Consider the following 24,845-nt stretch of genomic DNA (forward strand, 5'->3'; position numbering starts at 1 on the left):
TGCAGAAATTCTGAAATTAGTTGTAATTCTGGAACAAACATTCATTTCCTATTTGGTTCAAGCTAATACTATATGACTGTCGTACTGCTGTTGCAGTTTGATGTACTCCAGAACCCCGTACAGACAAGCAGAGCTTTCCTAGCAGCTGCTGTACCAGATACTTTTTCTTGGTCTCAGCCTTGAAGTGGGTTTAGTTTGAAGGAGCAGTTGTTACCTTAAACGATGCTAAGGAAAAGTTGGAGCTAGGGTTTAAGGCTGGACTAATGCCAGCACATACGGATTATTTAAAAGCAGTGGATTTTTATTGGTGTTTGCAGTTTGTAATCCAGGTAGCTAATGCTTTCAAATGTAAACATTAAAAGGATGTTCTCTTTTCCATAATGTTCTGTATATCAGAAAATTTAGACATTCACAGGTGCAATTAAACTTTCCAAACCCAAACAGATTGCTTGACCACAAACTATTGTTTCTGTTCCAGCTTTGTCCTTTTTCTTCCTTTGTTTTGTACTGTGGAGCAATGTATTTACTGGTGCTTTTCCTGTACGGGCAGTATCAGTATGATGTTGTATATTGAGGACAAAAGGGCACAGGACAGGGTTTTCAACTTTCACAGTTATTTGGAAATTGTGAAATTTGGGGTTTTTTATTTCTTTATTTGTTTGGGCTTTTTTCCAAAATTGGTAATCTGTTCTTGTGTTTCAGAAATTACTCCCTCACGGGACAATGCTGTTACCTGGATAATCATAAGGTATGTTGCAACTAATATGTCTACAGCTCTAATATTCAACTCTTAAGAATAAGCATATAAAACTACTGAGTTCTGTTCTTCCAAAGGGTGTCTATGTCTGTCAGGACTTACATAGCTGAAGCCAGTCAAAGTTGTGCAATTACATTTTCAAGTGCTTGCAACTACTTTGCCAAAATTTTCTAATTGTTGTCATCCTTGAAATATATGTTGCTGGTATCTTCCAGATTTTTTCAGTGTTCCTGTTCTCAGTACTGTAAACGCTTCTGAACAGCTAATTCATATGTGCATCTTATATATTTTATTTTGTGAATCTCAGCAACAAAGTTGAGCTAATTTCTGAGCAGTGTGTCTCAAGGACTGACAATAGGCAATGACACACTGGAGCACAGTCGTTATCCAGCTGCTTGGCTGTCCCCTTGTCCAGAATGGCTACAGCCAGATGCTTCCAGCAGAAGTGCAAAGAACCTCTACTTCCCTAATAATTCAAAATTATTTTAAGTACTAATAGAAAAGAGAAATGCAATTTTAATGTAGTTTGTCCATGTTTGACTGTTTTCTGAATGCCAGGTTCTTGTTCTCAACAATGGCCTATTGCAATGAATGCCACAGTTTAATTTGGGGAGGGAAAGTATTTTGGTTCATGGCCTGCTGTTTGCTAAAGTGCCATCTTGTTCCACACCTTCAGTGAGCTTTACCACATTTCTCTGAGTCCTTAATAATTCTTCAGTGTGTTTTTTGAGAAGGCTACATTAGTACTGCATGCAATAGCTCAGATAAAGCGACAGCATTGGTTTGTTATAACATGTAGCATTGTATTCTCCCTACTATCCTGCACATGTTGTAACATTATTTGCTTTCTCCTGTAGCTGTATCTTGATCAGTGTCTTGCTGAGTTGTTCACAACAATGTCAAGTTGCCTTTCTTTACTGCTAATTTTAAACCTTGCGAGCATTGCTCTCCTGTGTATACTATTTTGTGTTTCTGGACCCTGAACTGCACTAGTCAGCCTGTCCCGTGTGTTTAGTTACCTACTTTCTCCTGCAATTTTACACTTCCATTTTCGATTGTCATTTCAGATACTCAACCAGATATAAATGTGGATCCTACTGGTCTGAAACTCCAGTAATTATCCCATGAACTTTTATAAAAATAGATACGATATTTGTTACATCCAGTTCTTTTGCACATAAATGGTTTTTAATGAAGAACTGTGTATTCTGAAGCTCTTTCAGCATTCTTGGATATTTACCATCTGGGCAGGTTGACAACTTGCTAACATACTGCTGTCGCTATCCCGGCCTTCGAACAGGAAGTGAGAATGGGTCAGAAAGTCCTTTTTCAATTGAAATAATTCAGTAGGAATCATAAAGTAAGGCTGAGTTGAAAACAACTTTTGCGAATTCAAAAATTGATTTGATGAATAAGAGATTGGGAACAGTAACATAATTATTGCCATCATCCACTCCAGCTTATTTGGAGAATAAATAAACAATTATGTGAATATAAATGTGCATATTTGGAGGCAAATATTGCTTTCTACTGTAGCCAATTTGAAGACAGAAGTATAACACTAGCATAACTAATTGGAGAAATTCGAAGTCTCAAAGCAGAAATACAACACCACTTCTGTATAGCACACTGGAGGTCTTTGTAGCTATAGTTGACTTCAGGAAAATTCCTGAATAGGGATAGGGTTAGGTTGGCCTCTGAGCGCTTTGTTTAAGTGAACTATAAACAGAGGCATGCCTTTAACACCAGCCACTAGAATTCAGAGTCATCGGCGATGAAGAAAAGTTGCCGTTAGCAGTAAGTCAGGCAGCACACCGCAGCTCGGTCTGGAGGAATCGAACTCCCCAAGACCTCCACATTTATCGGTTAGTTCCCGACCACAAGAACACATTTAGCCGTTCTAATCAATAGGAGTCTGAATCACAGCCTTACTACCTGGCTCAGGTCTCCAGATCAGCAAGCACGAGAGGCGGCGGCTTGCAGGCCTGTGGAAGGGAGCTGCAAGTGTTTGCGATGCTTGTTAACAAACCGGCGACGAAGCCTGCTGGGCGGCGGGGCAGGCGTTAACAGCCGAGCGTACTGCGTGCTTGGGTTTGCCTTTTCCACCTGCTGAACCTGAGCTGCTGTCCTGCCCCAGCAGGGCCCGGGCCCCTTCAGTGGGCGGTAGCCTGCTTGCCGCTCTGTTCGTGTCGCCGCTGTTGAGGCCGATGTAATGGGGAGGTGTCAAAAGGAAAAACTGCCACAAACTGAGATCATGGATGTAGCGCATGAAGTTTGTAAGCCTCTTGCTATATTTTCCAGGAACAAGGTGATCATCTGGATTTTCAGGGGACCCCACTGAGGAGGAACACATGGTGTGTTTCATGGTGGGGAAAATATTTCCTTGAGAGGGAAGACTCCCGGCCTCTTGAGACTTGCTGAGGGCTTATATTCTGTCCCTAGTTGTAACATTGTGGGCCTGCTGACTTCTCTGCTTTCTCTTGGTGCTATTACCAGTAGTGTTCATCAACAGTCTGAAGACTGTTTGTTACTTCTGTGGTTTAAATGTTCTTTATTTTCCACTGAATACTAACACAATATATTGTAATACTCATATACATAAATACAGCTATTAGACATTTAGCTAGAACATATCAAAGCATGTCACACATATTATTAACTATGCTAATCATTGTTTCCCACCCTCAAGTGTACTGTGAATGGCTGTTATCACCCCTTCAAATAAAGTTAAAAAAATAAAAACAAGATAATTAAGACAAGTTATAATTAAAATGCAACTCCAAACCAATAATACAATTTGTCACTATTTCCGTTTGGTTTGTTACCTTACAGAATGAGAATTTTCCTTACTGAATTCTTTTCTCAGTAGGAAGAGTGCATTTTGGAATAGTTTTTCAATGGAAAATAAGTAGAAACAAAAAACCTGCAAGTCCTGGACATTATAACAGAAAAAGAAAAAAAAGCTACACATGGTGTAATATAAGATATTCTGAACGGATTTTATATACCCCTTCCAGAGTAGAGAAGTGTATATTCTTTTATATTTGTGTTCCACTGAAAATATAATGAAGGAGTTGTAGGAATACAATACAATTCCATTAATAGTTTTTTCAGTCTTAGACATTTACATGACTAAGCAGCATCAAGGATCAGCAGTATCCATTAATAACTTCCAATACTGTCTTCTGTAATACTTTTAGTACTTTACAAACTCTGTCAGTCATAAACAAAACAATTGGGGAGTTCAGAAAATCCAGTACAACCACAGAAGACAACCAGTCAGCCGCAAGTAACATAGAGTTTGCTGAAAGAAATGGATTTTTTTAAACAACAATGAAAAGAAGTATCAATGTATATATGGTAAAAGGCTCTATTTTAGTTTTTGTCTGGGACTTCCACTAATACCAGAAGGAATCCTGAGGAGGACAGAACACGGCCTCATGCTCAGAGGAGCTGTTAAAATGCCCAGTCTCTGAAATGAGGAAGAGACAGCATAGGGAGCCACCTAACGAGCCTTTATGCTCTTCTATGTTAAGGATTATGAGTTCTGTTCTAAAAATACCCCAGTTCCTTATGTGGTGCAATGAAATGCTATACTTGCACAATAAGAAGTCAGCTGTAGTCCCTGCGAATCTCTCCCTGACACAAACTGACTAGAGAAAGGGACTTTCAAAAGACAACAGATTTAGATTCAGCATTTTACAGTGATTAGCCGACCTTCCAGAAATGACATAGGCATTAAGAACTTCCCAAATCATTAATGCTTGGCTACAGGTAAAATTTCCTGAAGGAACAACCAAATGATAACCCAGTTGCGTACTTCAGCAGATTAACCCTGCGCATTAATCCCTCACCACCCTCCACCGTATCGTGGCTAGTTTTACAGGTATTAAGAATGTAAAATTCTAGTAACTCACACCCTTGCAGGCTTTTAAACTCTTCCTTTAAATCAAGGAGTAACAGTGAATTCCTCTAAGTCCGTCGTATTATTTCAGAATAAGTTAACTCAGGAAAACAATCATAGCACTACTATAGCACTACTATAGCACAGGGCATGTACCTGGGTGGCTCTGAAATATAATTCCATGAAACACAACCTTCTCAAGGTACAATTGTGAGGGAATATATGAGGGAATATTGTTTTTAAAGAAATGCTGTTAGCAGATTAGCAAGGTTATCCAACCCCACTGAAGCTCCATCAGATGTCCCTAATATGTCCATAATGAGAAGGACACATAGCCATTACTTATATAATTTGATACAGAGTGTATGTAGGCAAGTGTAATGGGAGAAATCAGATCAAAATTAGTGCACATAATTCAACAGGGCCTTAAGTGAAAGACTGAAACAAAAGACAAGATGAAGTAGAAAACAGTTCATGATTTGCTGCTGGATTGGAGATCAGCTCATGACTTTCCACTTCATTCCTTTGCCATGCGAAGTGAATTGAAGAAGAGATGGACAAACTGCGTTGGCAATCACAGCTGTGCACCCAACATAGAGAAATAATAAGAGATAATTTGGCTTCATCTGGGATTTGAAATCATGCTCATATAAAAGTTAAACATTCATAAAGGAAACCTGTCAAGCAAGTGATGATTTATCAAGATGATTTTTGGAAATGTGTTTATCAAGAAAAAATTTGGAAGTTTCAACTGTGAAACATAGTTTAAAATCTTTCTAGTCACACAGTAAATACTTATGGAACAGGTAGATATTAAGCCAAATACTGACCAGAGCATAGGCAGCAATGGATAAGAAGGCATCAGAAAAATTAACTTATTAGAGTAGTATTGTTCACATGTGATTTTTTTCTTTTCATCTATTAATTTAGTATAAAAAATCTATATTCTTTATTACAGAAGCATACGTCTCTTTTTTTTTAATTGTTATTTTTCTATTGTAGATGCTCTCAGCAGCATCATAATGCTCTGCCATTTCTGGGGTCTCTGTGAGTACAGGGAGCAGCCAGCCTGCAGAATCAGCTTGTGTCATTAGCTGCTATGCATAGTGTGATCAGTCTTATTTGCCAATCAATGTCTGTGAATGTTAGAAATTATAGAAATGTGTATAAACATCTACAGTATTCATGTGTATATTTTAATGATGACTCTGGAGCACAAGGCTTGATAACTTCAAGAGACGTGCAAAGGTGTCTAAAATCAACTTGAACTTTCTTCCTGAGCTGCACCAAATGATCTTCAGCGCAGTACAGGTGTCTCACAAGTGATGCACTACAAGTATGTAAAGAAAAAGACTATTTCAACTTTGAGTTTGCAGTAGATTTTCATGCCAAATTCAGAATTGGCATAATTTAACAGATACAGGTAGCTTTCCTGGAGTTGCATAACGCTACACCAACTGAGTTTGTCCTGCCACATTCAAAGTTCTCTGAATTTCAGAAGTATCCATTACTAAACTTCATTGTAGGATAGTGGAAAAAAAAACAACTTCACATTCACTAGCTTCATTCAGAATAATGAATAAATTAATTGAAAATTACAGGGGAAAGACTTGACAGGGACCTACAGTATCCATGCAAGCAATGTGTAACAGTTCGGATATAGAGATGATGCCAGCTGAGAAATAAGCTGTGCTGCTAGCTTTCAGCACAGTAACAGCCCCACTGTTATACCAGAGATTCGGGTTTTGGTGCTGCAGCAGGAGGCAGAGAAAGACAGACCTTTACATCATCTTTTATTCTGTTGATTTCTTTGTAAGTTTTTAGAAAATCGGGTACTTCCAGCTATACAGAGTACAAAGCCCCGTCCTACAACTGGATCTATATAACTGAACCCTCCATCCTACAACCAGATCTATACAATTGCTTTTTTCTGGGTGGAGTCCTGTTTAAATCAGCAAAGCTTCACATAAATGCAAGGATATGTCCAGGTGATAATTTATAGGATTGGGGTTCAATGCTGTATTTTTATCAAGAACTTGTTATACGTAAAACTCACCTGATCTGTGATATTGTGCATCTCCCATGCAGTACGACACTGCATTGGGCAATATGCTTTCTCGGGTTTATTTTATATGTGTATAATATATACACAAATAAAGAGTATCACCTGAAAATAATATTTGGAATGTGAAAGACACAAAAAGTAAACATTTTATTTGGCAGTTGTTTCAAACAGGTGAATAAATAAATGGAAAAGTACATCTTAATATTCTTTATAGCAACAGATGCAGTTGCACACATATTTACATACTGTGGATGCAAAGAACAGTTAATTTAATTTCTTTTTTGTTAAAAAATGCAACTTCCAACATCACTAGACTTGACAATTAAAGATGAAGATACTAGTAATACTTTGCTCTAGCAATCTCAACTTTTAAAGGCATTCATTTGGAAGTAAGATAAGAGAGTCATCATGCATTTAGTTCATTTTGTCCACTTATGGTAGAAAGTCTGATGTAATCTCAGCATTATGAGTGTCATGCGCTTAAGTCAACTATGACATGTGTATAAATCAATGTAGTTCCCTTAAAACTTGAAGCAAAGAGAAAATCTCGTTTATCGATGGAGACATGTATGAAAGATCTTGGTGCCTGTACGTTTAATTCTTGAAACTTGACAAATTTTGCCTTTTCAGCATCCCAATAATAGACTTGAGTGAAAGAATAATCACTTCCAAGAATGGCATATTGATAATTATTTATCTGAAGCGGCTGGAACACCATTGACCCTCGGGATGGCATCCTTTGTAAATCCAGAAATGCTGAACCACCCCATTTCATTACTTTAGAGTCCCCAATAAATCTTGTTAAGCAAATGTATACATCCTCTTTCACTTTGAAATGTTTCACTGCATATGCATCTTCCATATCTTGGATATCAAAACGCTTAACAAATTCATTTGTTCCTTTGTTCCACTGATATATTACAGGTCTTTGGGAACTACTTGACAGAATTAAGTGTGGTTTGCCAGATATTTCAAGATACTCCACATCAGTATCTCTGTACCAGGCGTGCAGAGACTGATGGGAATAAAATCCATTCCCATTCCATTTGTAAACTGTGGTGAAACCAGCCTTTGAGCTGTCTGCAACAACAAAATACCAGTCTTCAGCAATCCTGAAAGTTTCAATGTCATTGGGTTTTCGGATTTTAAGGATTTCGATATCTTGAATTTTTATAAACTTATTAGCAAAAATATCTCTTTTATATATGTGGGAGCCTCCAAACAGCTGTGCGACAATGACATACAGCTGACTCTCAATAACTATGGGTTTACACACAACAGTTGAAGTACCTATAAAAAGAAAAGTAGAAGACAGGGTTAGCACCACTTTTTGGATCAGCTGCTGTAATGTTATTTTTCGAGCAGTGTTCATACCTGTAATGTTGTCGTAATTCCTGAACATCACTTCTACATGGTCCCATTCCAGAAAGATGCATTTTCCGGTAAAAGGCTGAGCAATAACCACGTGTTCATCATTCATATATGAGAATGTATCTACTGACAGAGATTGGTATGGCAGGGACTGATAAACTTCAAATTCTGCAAAAGTGCACACAACATATGGTAATTACTGAGATGCTTTCCATACTGTACTGAAAAAACATCTGCTTAACAGATACCAATCTATTACAAATTACAGTATTTCATCACTAGTCCAATTTTCCCGTTGATAAAGGAGCGCTGCAACTTGTTTTTCAATCTTTCTCAATTAAAAGAGGTGGTGTTTTATGTTCCAGTTTTCCAAATCCTTATAGAGCATATTAAAGTCTGAGCCAAAGCTGCAATAGAAGACCCCACTCCCAAGTGATCTGCATGTCAGACTTAACACCTGCACAGAATTTGTAATGATTTTAGTAGAAGTTCCATCCAGTATGCAGACCCTGCAAAAATGAACCCTAGAATAAAAATGTATATAGCTGTGACTTTAATGTAACAAGATTAAATAATTTGAAGCACATTACCTGTAATAATGCAGTCAAATTCTTTCGGAGAGAGACTATTGATTTTGCGCTTCTTATATTCTGGTGGGCTTTCACAGTAAATGTCTTCAACTGTGGCATTGGTGCTGCCCAGCCATTCCACTAACCACTTCAGTTTGCAGTCACAGTTGAATGCATTGCCTCTAAGATCTCTACAACAAATAAATCATGCATTGAAAGTAAGTAGTCAGCTGATGTATTCCTCCTTGCAGGGCAACAACAAACTGGGCTCTTGTTAAATACGTGCCCTCTTCTTTATTCTCAGTTGATGCCTTCCTGCCTTCATTTATCCTGACCTGTAGTTATGTCTGCATACCAGAACCCACACAGATTTAATTATATTAAGGTAATCCAGGAGAACTTGATGATTAGTAGGAAATTTTTGTTGATTTCTCCAAGTTTACGGGTACACAAAAGCCTACCAAACTGTTGGCCACATATTTCAGGAGGTTGTTTCTTTTGGACTACTCTTTCTCAATAAGAGCATTTAGATAAGAAAACCGGAATGAATATAACCTGATGGTCAGCCAGTCAGTATTTGCTGTCTCCTTTAGCCATACTCATTTAGGGCTTTAGGAGACACAAGCAAAGGAGCTCTGTTCAAGTCTTTTACAGCTGTCTTCAGTCAGATTTCAGATGGTGTGTACAGGAACAGGCAAGCGCCAGGACCAGACTGTGTAACCACCTGGCCATGATCAGTCATGCCAAGGAACGCTACCAGACGGACTGAGCATCTCCACAGCTTGCTGCTGCAGCTCTACACTAGGAATTCAGCCTACCTTCATAATACAGGGAGCAGGCAAAGGATGTTCTGCGCTCATTGTCCCAAATCAGGTGAACCAGAATTTGGTGTGTTGTAAACAGGACATATTTCAGTGAAGCAACTATAGGATTTATCTGTTTATCTACACTGTGGATTTTTACTGGTATCTAAGTTACATATTTAAATAAGTTCATGTTTTGGTTTGGTTGCAATTAGATTTACTATGGGATATGGTACTTACTAAGACACATGATTTTGTGATAAAAGATAGCCTTCTCAGAAATTATTTTCACGTAGAAATGTTACTCCATTAAATTTCTCCCACCCTCCCCTCCCCCTCCATGCTCTCTCATGCATCCCTAAGGATACTTCCTTCTTATTCACTCTTAATGAATGTGCAGCTCTCTTACATAACTACTAAAAATATTACTTGTCTTTATAACTGGTGGAATATTCAAAACTAAAGCAAATTATCCACAACAGTAGACAAAAACCAAGCCTACCCATATTGGGTAGTCTCTACCCAGTAAAAAGTTCCATTGCTGGCTCTCAGTTTGAATCGTTACTCAGAATGTCCTCTAAAATAATCTCTTTATATTTTTAGTATAATTAATAGATTAATTAATTGTTTTCTTACACATTTGTTAAAGAATCCAAGCCTTTGAATATGTCTTTCGGAAGTGATTGGAGATTATTATTTGCGAGACTCCTGTAAAAGAAGATACTTCAGTATGAGTGCTAGTTCATGAAATCACACATTTTTGCAAGGTGTAATACTGTGTGGCTTTTTCTTCCTTAAGGTGAGGAACCCTGGTATTCCCCAGCACTTAGTTCTAAAAGATTGCATTTATGAATAGTTCATTGACTTTGTGATTTTTTCTTCCACTAAAATGCCATGCCTCCTTCTGCCTTTTCGCTCTTTGGCAGCCTTGCAGCATTTACAATACTTCACTTAGCAGTGTAAAAAGTGCAGTCACCTCTGGCGTTTTGCCAACACCATTATTTTAAAACAATTAGTCATGATTTGATCTACTGATGTTTTCCTTATGAGCTACCAATGCATGGTGTTCACATTACTGCAATTTCCCCACTTTCTTGTATCTCTTCTGCAAGAAAAATCTCAATACTAGGTTTCATTCCATGGGACTTAAGGTTTAGCTCATAGTTTTTGGAAATATGCAGTAATAGACAAGAAATTGCTGATCAGCATGAATCGCTTTCCTGGAATGTGCGTGTGTGTGTGTACGTATGTGTGTATGACAACAGCAAAAAACTGCCATTAATTCCCAGTTTTTAATGTTGGGAAAACTCCTTTAAATTCAGTGAATATTCTAACTAGTAAAAGTGATGAGGAAACGTGAGCAGGCTTTGAACGAGCTATATATTACATTTCAGCGAGACATGGCTGTATGAGTCCACCAAAGGTCTGGCTTCTCTGAGATATCACTGAGAGCATGACAGGAAAAGCATAACAGTGTAGAGGATAGCTTACGCTTCTTTCGATTAACAAAATTATTTATTACTTATGAGAAGAAATGAAAATAGAAAGAAATCATTCTAGTTTAAGATCCCAGTCAGAATCTGTAGCTAGTAAGACTTAGAACCTCTTCTGTTTTCGCTTGTAAACATCAAAGTTATTTATTAATCACAATTTCTCTGGCCAAGCAAAGCCACTTAGGCATATGCCTAAATTCAAGAACAGGCCCAGACGTACTAGGTCTGCTGCCTCATTTAAAATTAAGTATTTTCCTTATCGGGAATAGTAAGATGCCGTTAGTCCATTCTGAGCTCACCACTTTCAGCGTACATCTGATTGTAACACTGTTTGGTATACGTATCACGTGCTTAATTTTATGCTCAAGAGCAATTCCTTAAAAGTCAGGTAACTCACACTTGCAAGCTGAGGCAGGCCTAATGCCCTATATATTCTTTATATATTATTATATAGCAAACTGTGTATGATGATGTACTTAGAAGTAGGAGTGGTTCACCACTGCCATGGGAATATGACTGACAGAAAAATTTAGACAAGGTTTACGCATTTGTCAATTTTTGGATTAAAATTATGCATTTTATATTCCACTGTTAAAAAAGCATACTTATATATTAGAAAACACTGGCTTTCCTAGATGGTGCTGTATATGGTATTTGGTTTATAATAAGAGAGTAAAGGTTGAATCAAACATGCAGTTAAACTTATGGTCGCAGTTCTGAAAGAAATGTAATCAAAATTATATATTGTGCATAGAAATTATTGTCCAATCCTAACTGTAAGTTTTTGACATTATATTAGCAAATTAGTTTAAAAAGTGCTATTTTTCTTTATTTTTTCTGTTCTTACATCTACTCTGAGGAGAAGAAAAATTGTGTTGCATAACAATAAATACTAGATGTCTCTGTTTTACAATGAGGACACACTATAATTATCAAAGTTAATTGCATTATAAAAGTACAAATGTTTGGATAGCTTACTGCATGGCAAAGGTTATGTTGTGAAAAGGAAGTGAACAGAATACATAGAACAAAGTTAATCGTCTCCTCTAACTTCATGCAACTCACTTGTATGCTTATTTACTATGATTCTTTTAAATATTTTTTATGTCTGCAAGTACTCTCCTGTTTCTTAAATGAGAAACGCCTCAGGGTGCCAAATGATTATTCTTAACATGCATGTGCAATTTTCCCCAAAGGGTGGGGAGTGGCTCTGCGAGCAGATGAAACTAGTCCCATTTTGTGGTTAATGGACCTGCCTTTGCAGTTATTTTCTGAAAATTTCTCATTGTCCTTATGAATAGCACTCCATGCACAATAGCAGCATGATGCACAAATCTAGGTCCCAAAATCGTGCGTGCAACCACATGCAAACAGCAGTGGCTCCTCAAATGTGGTTCTAGCTTTTGTATGTGTTTTCTCTTGCAAAACTGCTGAAGCATCCCCAGAAACCAACATAACAGGCAAGACAAAATGTTACTCTTGGACTGTACGCTCTGTGGAGAAGAAACTGTGCCTTCCTCTGTGTTAGAGAAGCAATTTGCTCACTGACAGCAACAGCTACTAAATAAGTAAATGAATATGATAAATAATGTAGTGGACCCATTTGTGAATATAAAGCTATTCATGTGCATAAATATTCTGAAGATAGGGTCCCAATTACCAGCCTTATCCAATTATCTGCCTTTATTAACAATGCTACAATTACCCCTATACCTCTAACATGGATTTTTATGGGATGTGCACAGCCTGTTTATATGCCTTTTTCCCTCTCCTCTCTCTTTCCTCCTCCTCAGACCTAGAGCCATTCTATCAGTAACTTTATCTACATGAGTAGTCACAGTAGGCTGGGTTTCAGCCAGCTGTCAGTCTTGTCTGTTCTGACCAAAAAAGGGAAGAGTAAAGTGGCTTATGGTACATTTACTATGCGGTGAAGGATGTGGTGAATTGCAATTCAACTATTATATTTATGTATTAACTATTTAAAATGGAACCTTTACTTTCTCTCTTGTGTCAAAATATACAACAGAAAAAGTTAAATGACCCTGTTTCAAAACCCTCTTGGAGGTTATTACATTAAGGCCAAAAGGACAGAGTCCACTCCCCTGCCTGTGGCAGACCCCCCAGGATATATGCTTCAGAATGCAAATGCTCAGAGCTGGGTATAAACCCATGTCAGGCACACCCCAGATGTTTTAGCCTCCTTCTCTTACAGTATTTTTGTATTTTTTGTTTTCTCACAGTACATACTCTGTTTTCAATAAATTTATTGCTTACTAAAATAAAATTATTGCTAAATATAAACTTGATGTAAGGTAAGAGACAAAAGCCTGTCTAAAAACTGTCTCGCTAGCTCAGAGCATGAGGATGCGACTCTTGTGTTTGCAGGGAAATGTTCCAGGTGTTTGTTGGCAGCGTGCATTTCACCTGCTGAGCACAGCGTGAGAAATGCCTCTGCCGGGGCGAGCATAGGAAGCGCTGCTCCTTGCCGCTGCATTGGCATCCAGAGCACCTTTGACTATTTTCCCTCCTTGGCTGGTGCAGCGAGGGGGCTGCAGCATGCCCGAGGCTCCAGGAACGGCTGCAGTCTTCTCCCGGATCCTGGGCAGACTGGGGTACGTGGGGAGAGGTGTGCGCCCACCCCTCAGCCTCTCATCACCGTGGCACCTCAGCGCTGACCACGGCTCCCACCTTCCTCACCTCCAAGTCCCAAACTGGGACTCGCCTTGTCAGTGCCAAGCTTCCCGACCCATCCTGCTTTCTCACCGCTCCCACATGCTCAGTTGGAAATCCCCAGTGCTCTGAACAGAGAAAGTCAGGGAGCTACTGCCAAACATGTTCTGCTTGGAAGCTGTTTGGGTCCCGGCCTTTTACGCATACCACAGTTTGGAATCTTTGGTGGAAACACAAGGTCAACGTTCTAAGGAAATTACTATTAATACTGCCTAAACAAATGCAAACCAGCTATATATCAAAATGCAAAATTAAACAACACAGTGGTTCAGTTACTATATGAAATACACCAAGCAATATATTCAACCACTTTACTTACAGGTGAATTAAAGATTTCAGTCCTCTGAAAGTATTTCTTGAAATTGACTTAATGCTGTTGTTCTCTATGAACCTGTAATGGGTCGTAAAGTTATTCTGGTCAAAGCAATGCCTGGAACTTGGAAGCCCACCCACTCTACTCAGTAATGCCAGGAAATATACTTTTGTCCACTCACAAATATTCTAGATGAGGAAGGCCCATGAAAGCATCGTCACTAATAACATCAAAAGTGTTGGATGTAAACAACCTGCATAAAAAGATGCAAAACAAAAGAACATCAGGTTATTAACATCTTTAGGAAATGGTTCAGCAAACCATGGTAGGCGACATCTCCACTGACTGGTTTCATGCTTTTTGCCTGTGTGAGCACTACGGGATCGTAAGGCTGATAGATTGCACCGCAGTCTGGTGCAAAGGGAAGGACGGAACAACTCGTTGAGTTGCCTGCTAGGGCCATCTGATAAAATTCCATTGACTTCTGTGGGATGTAAACGTGGGTTTATCATGCCAGTAAAACAATGGGATTGTACAAGTGCCACTGGAGACATACTTGGACAACAATGAAATGTTCAAGTACTACAGAGGTCTAAAGTGTGTTGAAGAACACTTACTTTGGATGACAACAGGGGAAGCATCCAGCTGGTTAGCCAGACATCAGGTTGAATTGGCACCACTGATAGACTGGAAAATCCCTTAACTTACGAGTTAAACTTGTGAGCATATTTGACCTGAAGGTACTGAGAAGTTACTGAGAAAAAAATGGAAAATCTCTTAATTTAGCCAGTGTTCAAATCAGAACTATTTTTAAGACCATATTATACCTGCTGGAGATAGCTTTTAGTGCGTGCATGTATTTTTCATCCATCTAGCAGTAAAAATACCAGCAACACATTTAATTTTATGTAATGTTGTAAGCATTAAAAGTGGAAGAGCATTGATTTTTCTAGCTTTAGTTATGCTCACCAGCCATGTCCGCATTTGCCCATTTTAATTCAGCTCTGGACTGCCACACCCTTAATATGGTGACACATTGTCAAGTACGATGAATTTTACCTTACCCCAGTGGAATACTAGATGCACATCTAAATTTTATTCAGTTTGACCTGATGGATAAGTAGATTTACACTCTGACATTTTTAGGCATTCAGGAATTCAAGATTTCCAAGTATGAATTAATATACTTAATGACTTAATCTGTTATTTTGAAGTTTGCATTAAGAATAAATTGCAGGTGATATATTTTCTCACTTGTCTACTGCAGACTATGCTTCTTCCACTTTAAATAAGTTCCTATATATGTATGAAAAGTCTAAGCAGGAAATTCTTCCTTTTTGTTAGAAACAATGAATACTTCTCTCTCTTAGAGGAAGTAAGTATTTTTGTAAAATCTCTGAACGAGAAGAGCAAGTTAGTAAATCTGCTGCCTGCAACTAATTTTACTTTTCTGATGTGGTTTCACTGGATAATTTTTCCTTTCCTGCACTCTACCCTCCTTGTAATTTAAAGAACAGGGTGGTATCTCTTTAAATAGTATATCTATTTTAGATATTGCCAGGCTCATGGCATGGGTCTTGCACTTGGTGAGCTCCTTTGCCTCCTATCTCGTACCTGCCCCCGATGGCTGTATCATCCATATTTGATGCACAAAGTGGCTTTTCTCCCACTCTCTGACCTCAAACACCAGATTTGCTTGATCTGTGTCCCACCAGCTAGCTATTTCTGGGGACAGAGGCTGCACTGTGGCTAGGGACTGTACTGTTTAGCAGGAACTGTACACTGCTAGCAGGTACGGATCCCGGTGCCATGATTACCTCCCTTCTTTCTGTGGGCTTTCATGTCATCAGTTTATAAGGGCACCCTCAGGACATTGCTTATACAAAGAGTTACAAGTGCTGGAGATGAGAGCAGGAGATTTTCTCGACCTTTGGGGAATGCTCCTGCTGGTACTTCCCCATTGCTGTGTAGGTCCTTCGTATGCTTGCTGTCACATGAAGAGCACAGAGCCTATCATCCATACTATTCGAGAAGAAAAGCTCTCCTGGCCTGGGACTTATGAGCAGTGTTTAGCACAATGAGACCATGACTTTTCCAGAGACCATTGCCGCTAAAGTAAAAATAGTAGTAAATAATAATGGAGGCAAATATATTCCACCCTTAGAAACGTGTGACTGGCATACTGGAGATACCAAGTTACATTTGGACTCTAAAAATGTAATGCTGGAGACTATTATGTAAAAATACGTATAGGTTTCTAAATCTTGCTATTGGCTAAATTAAACCTACCAATATAGCTATAATCATGCAAAGCTAAAACTTACTTTAATTTTTAATTAACCTGAGTTCTCCATATTCTTATTTCCCTTGCTATCTTCTGCCAAAGGTGAAAATTTTTCGTTCCCAGTTACAGACTGGAGCACTGGCCCCACAGATACAATCCTGCTTCTATGGTCCATGTTTAAGGAGTCATTTGCCTTAGATCAGCGGCCTGACTTTCCAAAGATGGCAAGCAGCTCAGCTATCATGTTAGAAATCTACCTGGAAAAGTGTTCAGCAGTATTTTTTAGAAATGCTAGGTAGCAGAAGTAAGTAATCTGTCGATTGTTTGCACCATTTTAACAGATCTCTCATCAGAGCCTGTAATGGAACAAAACCTGCTTTTCTGGGGTCAGAGCTTTTGTTGCAGCATTGATTAGCAGCAGCTTAGAATGTGCATTTCGGTGAAGCATACATCAGATCATGCAAATTATCACCATGACTAAAACGCCAAAAGCCATTGCCAGAGACACAGACCTCACTGTAATAACTCAAAATAAAAAGACTGTGTCTGTCCTACTCCACCCCACGCAATCCTGCTTCCCCTGGCAGTGGGATGGCTAAGTGTAGGTGGTGTATCGTAGCCAAGAGAGATGATGTCCTACTCACTCTCTTCAGGTACAAGCTCCACCAGTGCTGCTATTTCTTTTTTTTGCTTTCCTTTGAAAGGTCCCTTGCAGGAATTATGTGAAATGTGTCCCTTTTGTGATCCGTGACCACCCGGGAAAAGCTTCTCAGGAATAAAGCACCATGGAAAAGCATTTAGGTTTCCATAGTAACTGCATTTACCTATTTACCCTGTATCCAAAATTGTACAGTATGTCTGCACCTCCTTATCAGCTCCACTTGAGGTAGCAGAGTACAGCTAGGGTCAGGGCTTCAGCTGTTGGCACCCCAGCAGTTTGATCTAACAGCCGTAGGGCTCCAATACACCAACATTTCACTTCTGACCACATCTAGCATGCACGGGAAGTCAGTCTGGGACAGACGTCCGATCTGGATTTTGATCACATCGGGGAGTCTGTCATGCCGGATTTCTGAGACAAATCTGGGTGTGTGTCAGGCTGGCAGCAGATCCACTATAAACAGTTCAGTTCACACCCCCTCTGCCTCTGTATAGCTCGCAATTACATAATCGCGTGCCCACATTTCTAGGAAAGCCGGTAAAAATCCTATATAGAAATGCATCTAATATTTAAACAGCCCAAATTATTCTTTTCCTGCGTATACCTCATCGCAGCATTTCATTTTGAAATAACTGCTTAAATTTTTTAATTGGAAGAAAAGCTTCATTACTTTCGTAGTTTTTTCCAGAGAACGTGAAATAACAAATAAGGTCAAATCCAGGCGCTACGCAGGCAAAACTCCCACTGAAGTGACTAAACTTCCACAGAAGTCAATGGCAATTTTACATGAAAAGGGACTTCAGGACCTGCCCCACTGCAATGAAGGGCCTGATCTGAGGGGTTCTGAGCTCGCAGTCCATGGGAGTTGCAGCTTTATATTGGGATCAAGCCCCAGGACTGCAGAAAAGAAACATGAATAGTTGTTGCATGCCCAAGTCCCCACTGTAATGTTAATTAAAGTATAATGAAGACAGCGTACGTTCTGTCATGGAAAGCTTCAGCATGTAATCATTCAAAGTAACACTGACAACAGATAGGCTCGCAAAATACTAAGTAGATACACTTTGAAAAAATTAAACATGCACTATCTTTCAAATTGCTAAAAAGTCTTGTATTTTGTCACCTAATTAATCTTCTCTTGCTGTTTCTTATGAAATTCATACTGAGACCCTTTCTAAAATATTTATGGATACATATACATTTCATAACAAAAATCGTATCATATAAATATTTCTCACAGAAGCTGCAGAGATGGTGTGAGCAAAAAACTCCCTTCTGGGATTTTAGTAAAAGCAGATCTCACAAAGGATCTGGAAAGAAGAAAAAAACAACCTTATATTAATGTAGTCTCATATATCCATGGCTATAATACTGATCTGGTCATCACAGAGAAATTTATTTATATATGTAAAAAAAAAATAAAAACCAAAAAAATGAATGTTACAGGTTTCATGTAGTATAGAAGAAGGTATAAAATGGTATGTGTGCACATACACAGACAGACAGACAGATGAAAGAGATGTAAAAATCAGTATTCAAGGATGCAGCACAATTTTAACACATTAGCCGATGATTCTGAATGCTGGAGGTACTCCCTGCAGCAAGCATCCTTCCGTATGCACTGAAAACACCACACATCCTAGTTAATTTTAAATCATAAATTAAATAACCAAATGCTTACAGCCCTTACAGTGAGATAACATCAGGCGGCACGCTGCGAGGAATAGATCTGGCATTTTCACATAAAGCATTATCTTTGGTACAAGTACACCAGGCAGGACATTTTGGCTTCACTGGTTTCTTCCCTTCAGTCAGCAAAAGCACAGATAAAAGGCATAAGAAATAAGCAATTCTTCTAAGGGGTCTGCTGGCATTTCCCATTCTTTTGATCCGCTCTCGTTCCAGCCAGTTGAAAGAATATCCCAAAACATGAACGGGGTTCTTTATTCAGCCATTGGATGTCTTTCTATAAGTCCAGGTCAATATTTGTCTCTGCTTTCCCAACCCTTTTCTTTCTCTTTCACTCTGTTTTTGTAGACAGAAACCTGCAGCTGATCTGTATGTTTCCACTCACTCAGGCAACGTACTGCTCAGAGAAGAGACCTGCGAGGTGCTGTAAGATGGGGAAAATCCAACCGGCTGAAGGGGAAAAAAAAAAAAAAAAGAAAAGGAAAAAAAAAAGACTTGCATCACCACAAAAACACTGAGCACAACACAGCATTAGATCGCAAAGTGATGTAACTGAGAAATACACTGCTTTCTGTTTTCACAGGGAGGCCCTTTGCCTGTTACCAAAAATAGTACAGCATTCTGTTTTGCTGGTGGGTGGGTGAGTGGGTGTGGGGTGGAGTGTATGCGTGTGGGGGGAGAAATCAGTCATCTCCTACTGGATCCCTACAACCTCGTGAACCTTTGAGAATTATGCTTCACATATTGCAAGCAGCAGAACTAACGGCAGTATCCACAGGAAAATGAAATCGAGTGAAACCATCAAAAGCATTGCTGCGAAAGCTGTTAGATTAATTTTTATCCTTAGCCCTTATTGCACATATTTGTACCACTGAAAAACAAGCTGCCACACATGGAAAATATTACAATGTATGAGAGAATGCCTACAACTGTCATTCCTAAACAAAATATTTTCTCATGCAAAATAGACCCAACTGCTTTTTTTTTTTTTTGAAAAAGAACCCTTCTTATTTGTTACATGTTTTCTGAGTTGGTTAAATGAAGTTGATCAAGCACTGTTCAAAATGGACAACATTAGTTCAAGTTAAAAAATTTATTTGCTTGGATACTGGTTTGACCATTTTAGACAGAAAAAAAGAAAAATGTCATTTAAACACCAGCTATGTTAAACCTGTAGTTAAGAATGGACCTTCTTTGAAAAGTGACAGGGTAGCGACAGATCTTGATGGTAGTAACAAATCTCCACAATACTGCCTGGGGGCTGCCATTGAAATTAGTGCTAGGTACAGTACGAACACTCTGTAAGAAACAGTCCTCAGCCTGAAGACTTTACAGTAAACTACATTAAATATTTTATAGGGAACTTAAGCAGCACCTAAGCGTTGTTATATAAGTAATGGTAAGACAAAACTAAGGAATGCCAAATAGCTGGAAAGCCATATGGGACGATTTTATTTTTTCTGATACAGGATTGCTATTAGAAGAGTTCTGCAAACTTTTAATAGGTCTTGACACTTCCCCGTCAGACCAGCAGCGCTGTTTGCACCACACAGATCACAAAGCCTACTAGGGTCCACCCAACGGTACAGAAGTGTAACACAGCCATGCCCACTGTTGGCCTCTTCACGTAGGTGCTGTCTCCTCCCCAGGAGACACCTGTAAGCTGGAAGATGTCCCTTCACTCCTGGTTACTCCTGCTCTGATTCCACATGGCCACCTGGCTCTGGCCCATTGCTCCTGCTCCACAGGCCACGAAATCTCAAGACCAACACCAGGCCGTGTCTGTCTTCCTCAGGAACGATGCCAGCAAGGCCCAGTGCATACACACGTACAGGTGCCCAGCGGGAATTTCAGATGCTACACGTGGAACAGGGCAAAGGGGGACAACAGCCTGCTAAACTGCAAGAAACTCGGCGTACGGACACTAGGCAGGACCCCGACATTGCTGAGTCCTTGCCTGGGCGGTGGCTGAGGCCTGTCTCCCTGGGTTGAGAGGAGACCCCCGGAGCTCCCACCCCTTGGTGGGACTGGATCCTCCGGGCCACTGCAGATGGCCAGAAATGCCTGGAAAGCTTCCAGAGGCAGCAGGCCACCGGCGAGGGCCCTGCTGGGAGAGGGCTCTGGTGCTGGCGCATGGGCACGCACCCCGCCTGGCACCCGGGCCTGCGGAAGAGGGCAGCGCGCGCTGTCTCAGCTCCCTCGCTTTCTGCGGCATGGTTTTCTGAAAGCTCTTTATTAATTTAAGTGCAGGCCCGCCCATGCTTTTGCTCCTAAGGAAACCGTCCCTGTCAGCAGTCTCTCCTGAAGCAAGATTGACTTCAACTCGGAGTGACGCCGAGCTGCGTTATTTCTGAGCCCTTCCACCTTCTGTGAGAAAATGTAACAGAATTACAGTAACCAAAGCACCAAAACCATTATAAAGCAAATGTCGATGCCTTCCCCTGGGTGTAAAGGTTACTTCTTGCTCTGGAAAAGATCTAATGATACAACTGAGAAGGGAGCCGGATCTGTGGGACTTGCGTAAGCAGGGTACGCCGTCTTCTCCCCTCCGAGATGTCCAAAAGCACAGACTTTGGTGAGGCGAGAACAGAAAATTCTCTAACTTTTTGCTGAAAGAGGACTGTTGTTGTTTGTTTGTTTTTTCCTGGCAAAGCTACCCATTGCCATGGCAATATTTTGCCATTGATGGTGCAACCCCGTGTTTCATTTCCTTCGGCTCATTCACTGAAATCCACCATCAATTACTTAGGCATTTCTTTTCAGTTAATACTCCAGCCACATTATGAACCTCCTGAAAACTTTGCAGCGTAGCGGTTTTCCAGTAACAAAAGCACATTCTGCAGCAGGGCAGTAACCTGACTCCAGTTTCGTCCGTGCAGAGAACAGCCTGGAAGTTAGTTTTCTATTCCAAACTACATGCCAAAACAACCGCTTTTTCTAAAATTGCAAATATTATGAATATTTATGGAAGTTCTGTCAAAAGGGAGGCATAAATCACGTTTTCCAGGGCCATTTTGTGCCAAGCTCAGTATCTCATTTCTTCCCATGTAGTGGTTCCAAACCAAACTGGTTCAAGGGTTTTCAGTGGCGTAGCTTGTCTCCAGCCATCGCAACACTTGGCTCACCCTCTACCGAAGCCACCACTGTTTTCTGCCTAGCGGAGCGGGCGACGGCCTGCTGTGCCCACAGCCCAGCGCCTGCCTCTAGGTCCTCGCTAGCTTGCTCTCGCTGCCGTTTCAGGTACGGGTTAGGCACAATGTGATTCAAAACGCGTTTATTTTTCTTTCAGCGAGGTTTCAGCAGGAGTTGTGGCTCGTGCTATCCACTCTGCTTCCCGTCCTTTGACAACGTTTCAACTGAAAAATCTTCACCTTGCTGTGCAAGGGAGGTGCTCGCCAGCAGACATGTTCCAGCACAGGCAGGGACGTGCCGCGCTCCTGGCTGCCACCGCGGGCTCGGCTCTCTCGGGGTGCCGGTGCGAGGAGCAGCCCTCGCGGCCGGGAAGGCACGGCAGGAGGGCGGTGGGCGCCCCGGCTTCCCTTTGCCCTCCCTGCGCTCCACCAGTGCCCTCTCAGGATTTCTGCCCGCTTTGTAACAACGGAGGATGCTCCATTGCCGCACTGTGCAGAGTGGCTTGTAGTGGTTCCTGTGCTTAATTAACACGCTGTGGTATTTCGCTTCTTTAATGCTGAGCAGAGCTAAGTGAGAATTAGTGACTGATTATTTCCCACATACTTACTCAACACGGTAAGAATCAAATAGCCTGTTTCTTCCAGTGTATCCAAATTGTTTGGTAACAACAACTTTTTGTTATAATCAGCCATCTAATAACAAGCTTGGTGCAGGTAGATGATGGTCAGAATTAAAGATACCTTTGCTAGTTGTCATGGGAGGCATTCACCACCTAGCACTACTTCGGTTCTCTGGTCAGACTTGGCACGACCCTTGTGACTTGGTTTCTAGAGCACACACATGCATTCATTATTATTAATATTTACTAAAAATATATTTTTAGCAAGTATTCTCCAATAGTTGGTTAAAATGTGAACAATTCTATGAGTAAACCTGTTTGCTAAAATATCTGAGGAAAGCAAACACAAACGGTCAGAACACAGAGCCAGAAATTATTTTTAAAAATATTTGATACTTTTTTGAGGGATTAACTCTGCTCCACTGACTATATTTGCATATTTGCATTAGCCCAATATGTTTTCATTACCAACATATGACAAAATTTTAACAAGCTTCCTGTGGTTCCATGCTGACTACACTTCCCTTTGCAGCTACATATACTGTTACAGCTATCCTTTATTTCATCCTGCTTCTAGAAAATTGTGTTGCCTTTTCTATGCTCAGGATGAGCTGCCTGCACCTATGCGGCCTAATCCAAAATCCACTGATGGTGATGGCGACACTTCAGTGAACTTTACTGCGCTTGCTGTTAAGCCTGTAATATTATACCACGCTGAGGCACAAGAGCCCGAATCACACCCCTGTATTCATGAGTGCCCTAAAGAATGAAACATTGTCATTGCTATGTTACCACTGCGTCTGGAGCAGAAGGATTTTGAGATCAAAGGCTCCTACCAACATCTTACGAGTCCGAGTTTTTGCACTCCCAGTGCCACCCTGTTAACAAATTCTGCAGCAAATGGCAAATTTCAAGCAGCCGAGACCAAGGCTGTACTTTCAGTAAACAAAACGAAGTCTTGTGAATTCTAAACAGTTCTGAAAAGACTATGCTTCCTGATGGATCTGGCACCAAGAGCCATTGCCAGTAAGAGGCCTACTGCAGGTTAGGCATAATAAAACTCAAGATGCCTTTACAACAGCTCGTAGCACAGACTAGCTGGGGAATGCTCATAGGGCTGCCCAGAACTTTTTATTTGGAAAGTTCTTCTGACTTTGCCCTGTCCTGTCTATACTGGTCCGTATTACGGATATCTTTCTTTATTACTCCACAAGAGTTTCATTAAAAGCAGAACAACCAGGCCAGTCCCTGTGTCAAAAAGCTGAGGAAATGGCTACTTAATTGCTGCCAACTTTAGAGGAAAGAAAAACTTGGAGGGTGGTCTCCTTTCACTTGCATAAAGTAGCCCGTTCACACTGTGAAGTCAGCAGTGGAGTTTTTTCACGGTGGATTTAGAAGTGATCAACTCTGAAGAGAGTCAGGTCGTAGCTCTCATGGCCAAAATTGCCTGGCGATGCAGAACGCCTACTGCCCTGAGCATATCCTGGTGAGTGTGCCGGTGGCTCTAGGACTGCTTGCTGGCATAGCTACACCAGAATTTGACTAATGACAAAAAGCATGTCAGGAGAGATGTTTATCATTCTTTAAGAAAAACAGATGCGCAATGTGTTTCATCCAAATGACTTCCAACAATCTTTGTAATTCTTGATGCTTTATTTTCAACTGCAGGTTTTTAAATAGTAGAGACTATTAGAAATTACCTCAGAAGACACTTTAAAGCTATAGGATTTCCACTGCTTGTGATTTCTGAAAGGCTCTCTCAGGCTGGGAGGGACCTAGGGAGGATACCTCATCCAACTTCCTGGGTAACCAAGAGGGATAAAGGCTAAGAAGCTAAATACTAAGTATCCAAAGTTTTGATATCACATGACTTTTAAACCAGTATCACAAAATTTTAAGGACCTAATCCATCATCTTTGAACATCTGATATTGACAATACTGCTAATGTTAAATGTGTTTACACGTTCAGTGGGATAATGCTTCATTCCAGTCAGACCCTCTTTCAAGGCAGGCAGGGAAGTGCTGCAGCTCGGTAGCTTTACCTTATGTAAGTCAAGAAAAAGAACAGAACAAACTATCACACAGAAAAATCCATTACCTCCCCTTCAGGTCAGACATGGACATAACCTCAGCTACTGGACTGGCCCTTCACTATGAGAAAGAGCCCACAAACCCTATCGATCTTGTTTTGTATTGACCCCTAGTTTCCTCTGGGGTCGTCTATCCCTGCTCCTCCAAATGAGACTGGATGTCTGTATAAATCTCAGAGCTGGGATTCCTCAGCTCTTCCCTAGCTACTGCATTCTGGTTTCCAGCAGAGCAGGACCAGTTCACAGAATCACAGAATAGTAGCGGTTGGAAGGGACCTCTGTGGGTCATCTAGTCCAACCCTCCTGCCGAAGCAGGGAAAAGCAGTTGCTTTCTCAGATTTTGAAAAGGCTCGTAAGATTTGTT

General features: G+C 40.4%; 1 protein-coding gene across 4 annotated transcripts in view; it reads right to left on the bottom strand.

Moving 5' to 3' along the window:
- Nucleotides 1-6,437: 6,437 nt before the first annotated feature.
- The window catches only part of LGI1 (leucine rich glioma inactivated 1), a 31,154-nt gene continuing 12,746 nt past the window's right edge, over nucleotides 6,438-24,845 (bottom strand). The window contains exons 2-9 of one of the 4 annotated variants that reach the window (XM_075423443.1): nucleotides 18,641-19,089; nucleotides 18,189-18,260; nucleotides 14,187-14,258; nucleotides 14,012-14,083; nucleotides 10,106-10,177; nucleotides 8,688-8,857; nucleotides 8,101-8,265; nucleotides 6,438-8,016 (exon numbers count right to left, since the gene is read on the bottom strand). In XM_075423443.1, coding sequence (XP_075279558.1) covers nucleotides 7,199-8,016; nucleotides 8,101-8,265; nucleotides 8,688-8,857; nucleotides 10,106-10,177; nucleotides 14,012-14,083; nucleotides 14,187-14,258; nucleotides 18,189-18,260; nucleotides 18,641-18,831 — 1,632 coding nt within the window. In that variant the 5' untranslated portion in view covers nucleotides 18,832-19,089 and the 3' untranslated portion in view covers nucleotides 6,438-7,198. Of the gene's footprint in view, nucleotides 8,017-8,100; nucleotides 8,266-8,687; nucleotides 8,858-10,105; nucleotides 10,178-14,011; nucleotides 14,084-14,186; nucleotides 14,259-14,622; nucleotides 15,176-18,188; nucleotides 18,261-18,631; nucleotides 19,090-24,845 lie in introns of those variants that run through there. The other 3 variants (XM_075423445.1, XM_075423444.1, XM_075423446.1) reach the window with 3 other exon arrangements.

This window comes from Opisthocomus hoazin, chromosome 6, assembly GCF_030867145.1.
Source record: "Opisthocomus hoazin isolate bOpiHoa1 chromosome 6, bOpiHoa1.hap1, whole genome shotgun sequence".
Lineage (NCBI taxonomy): Eukaryota > Metazoa > Chordata > Aves > Opisthocomiformes > Opisthocomidae > Opisthocomus > Opisthocomus hoazin.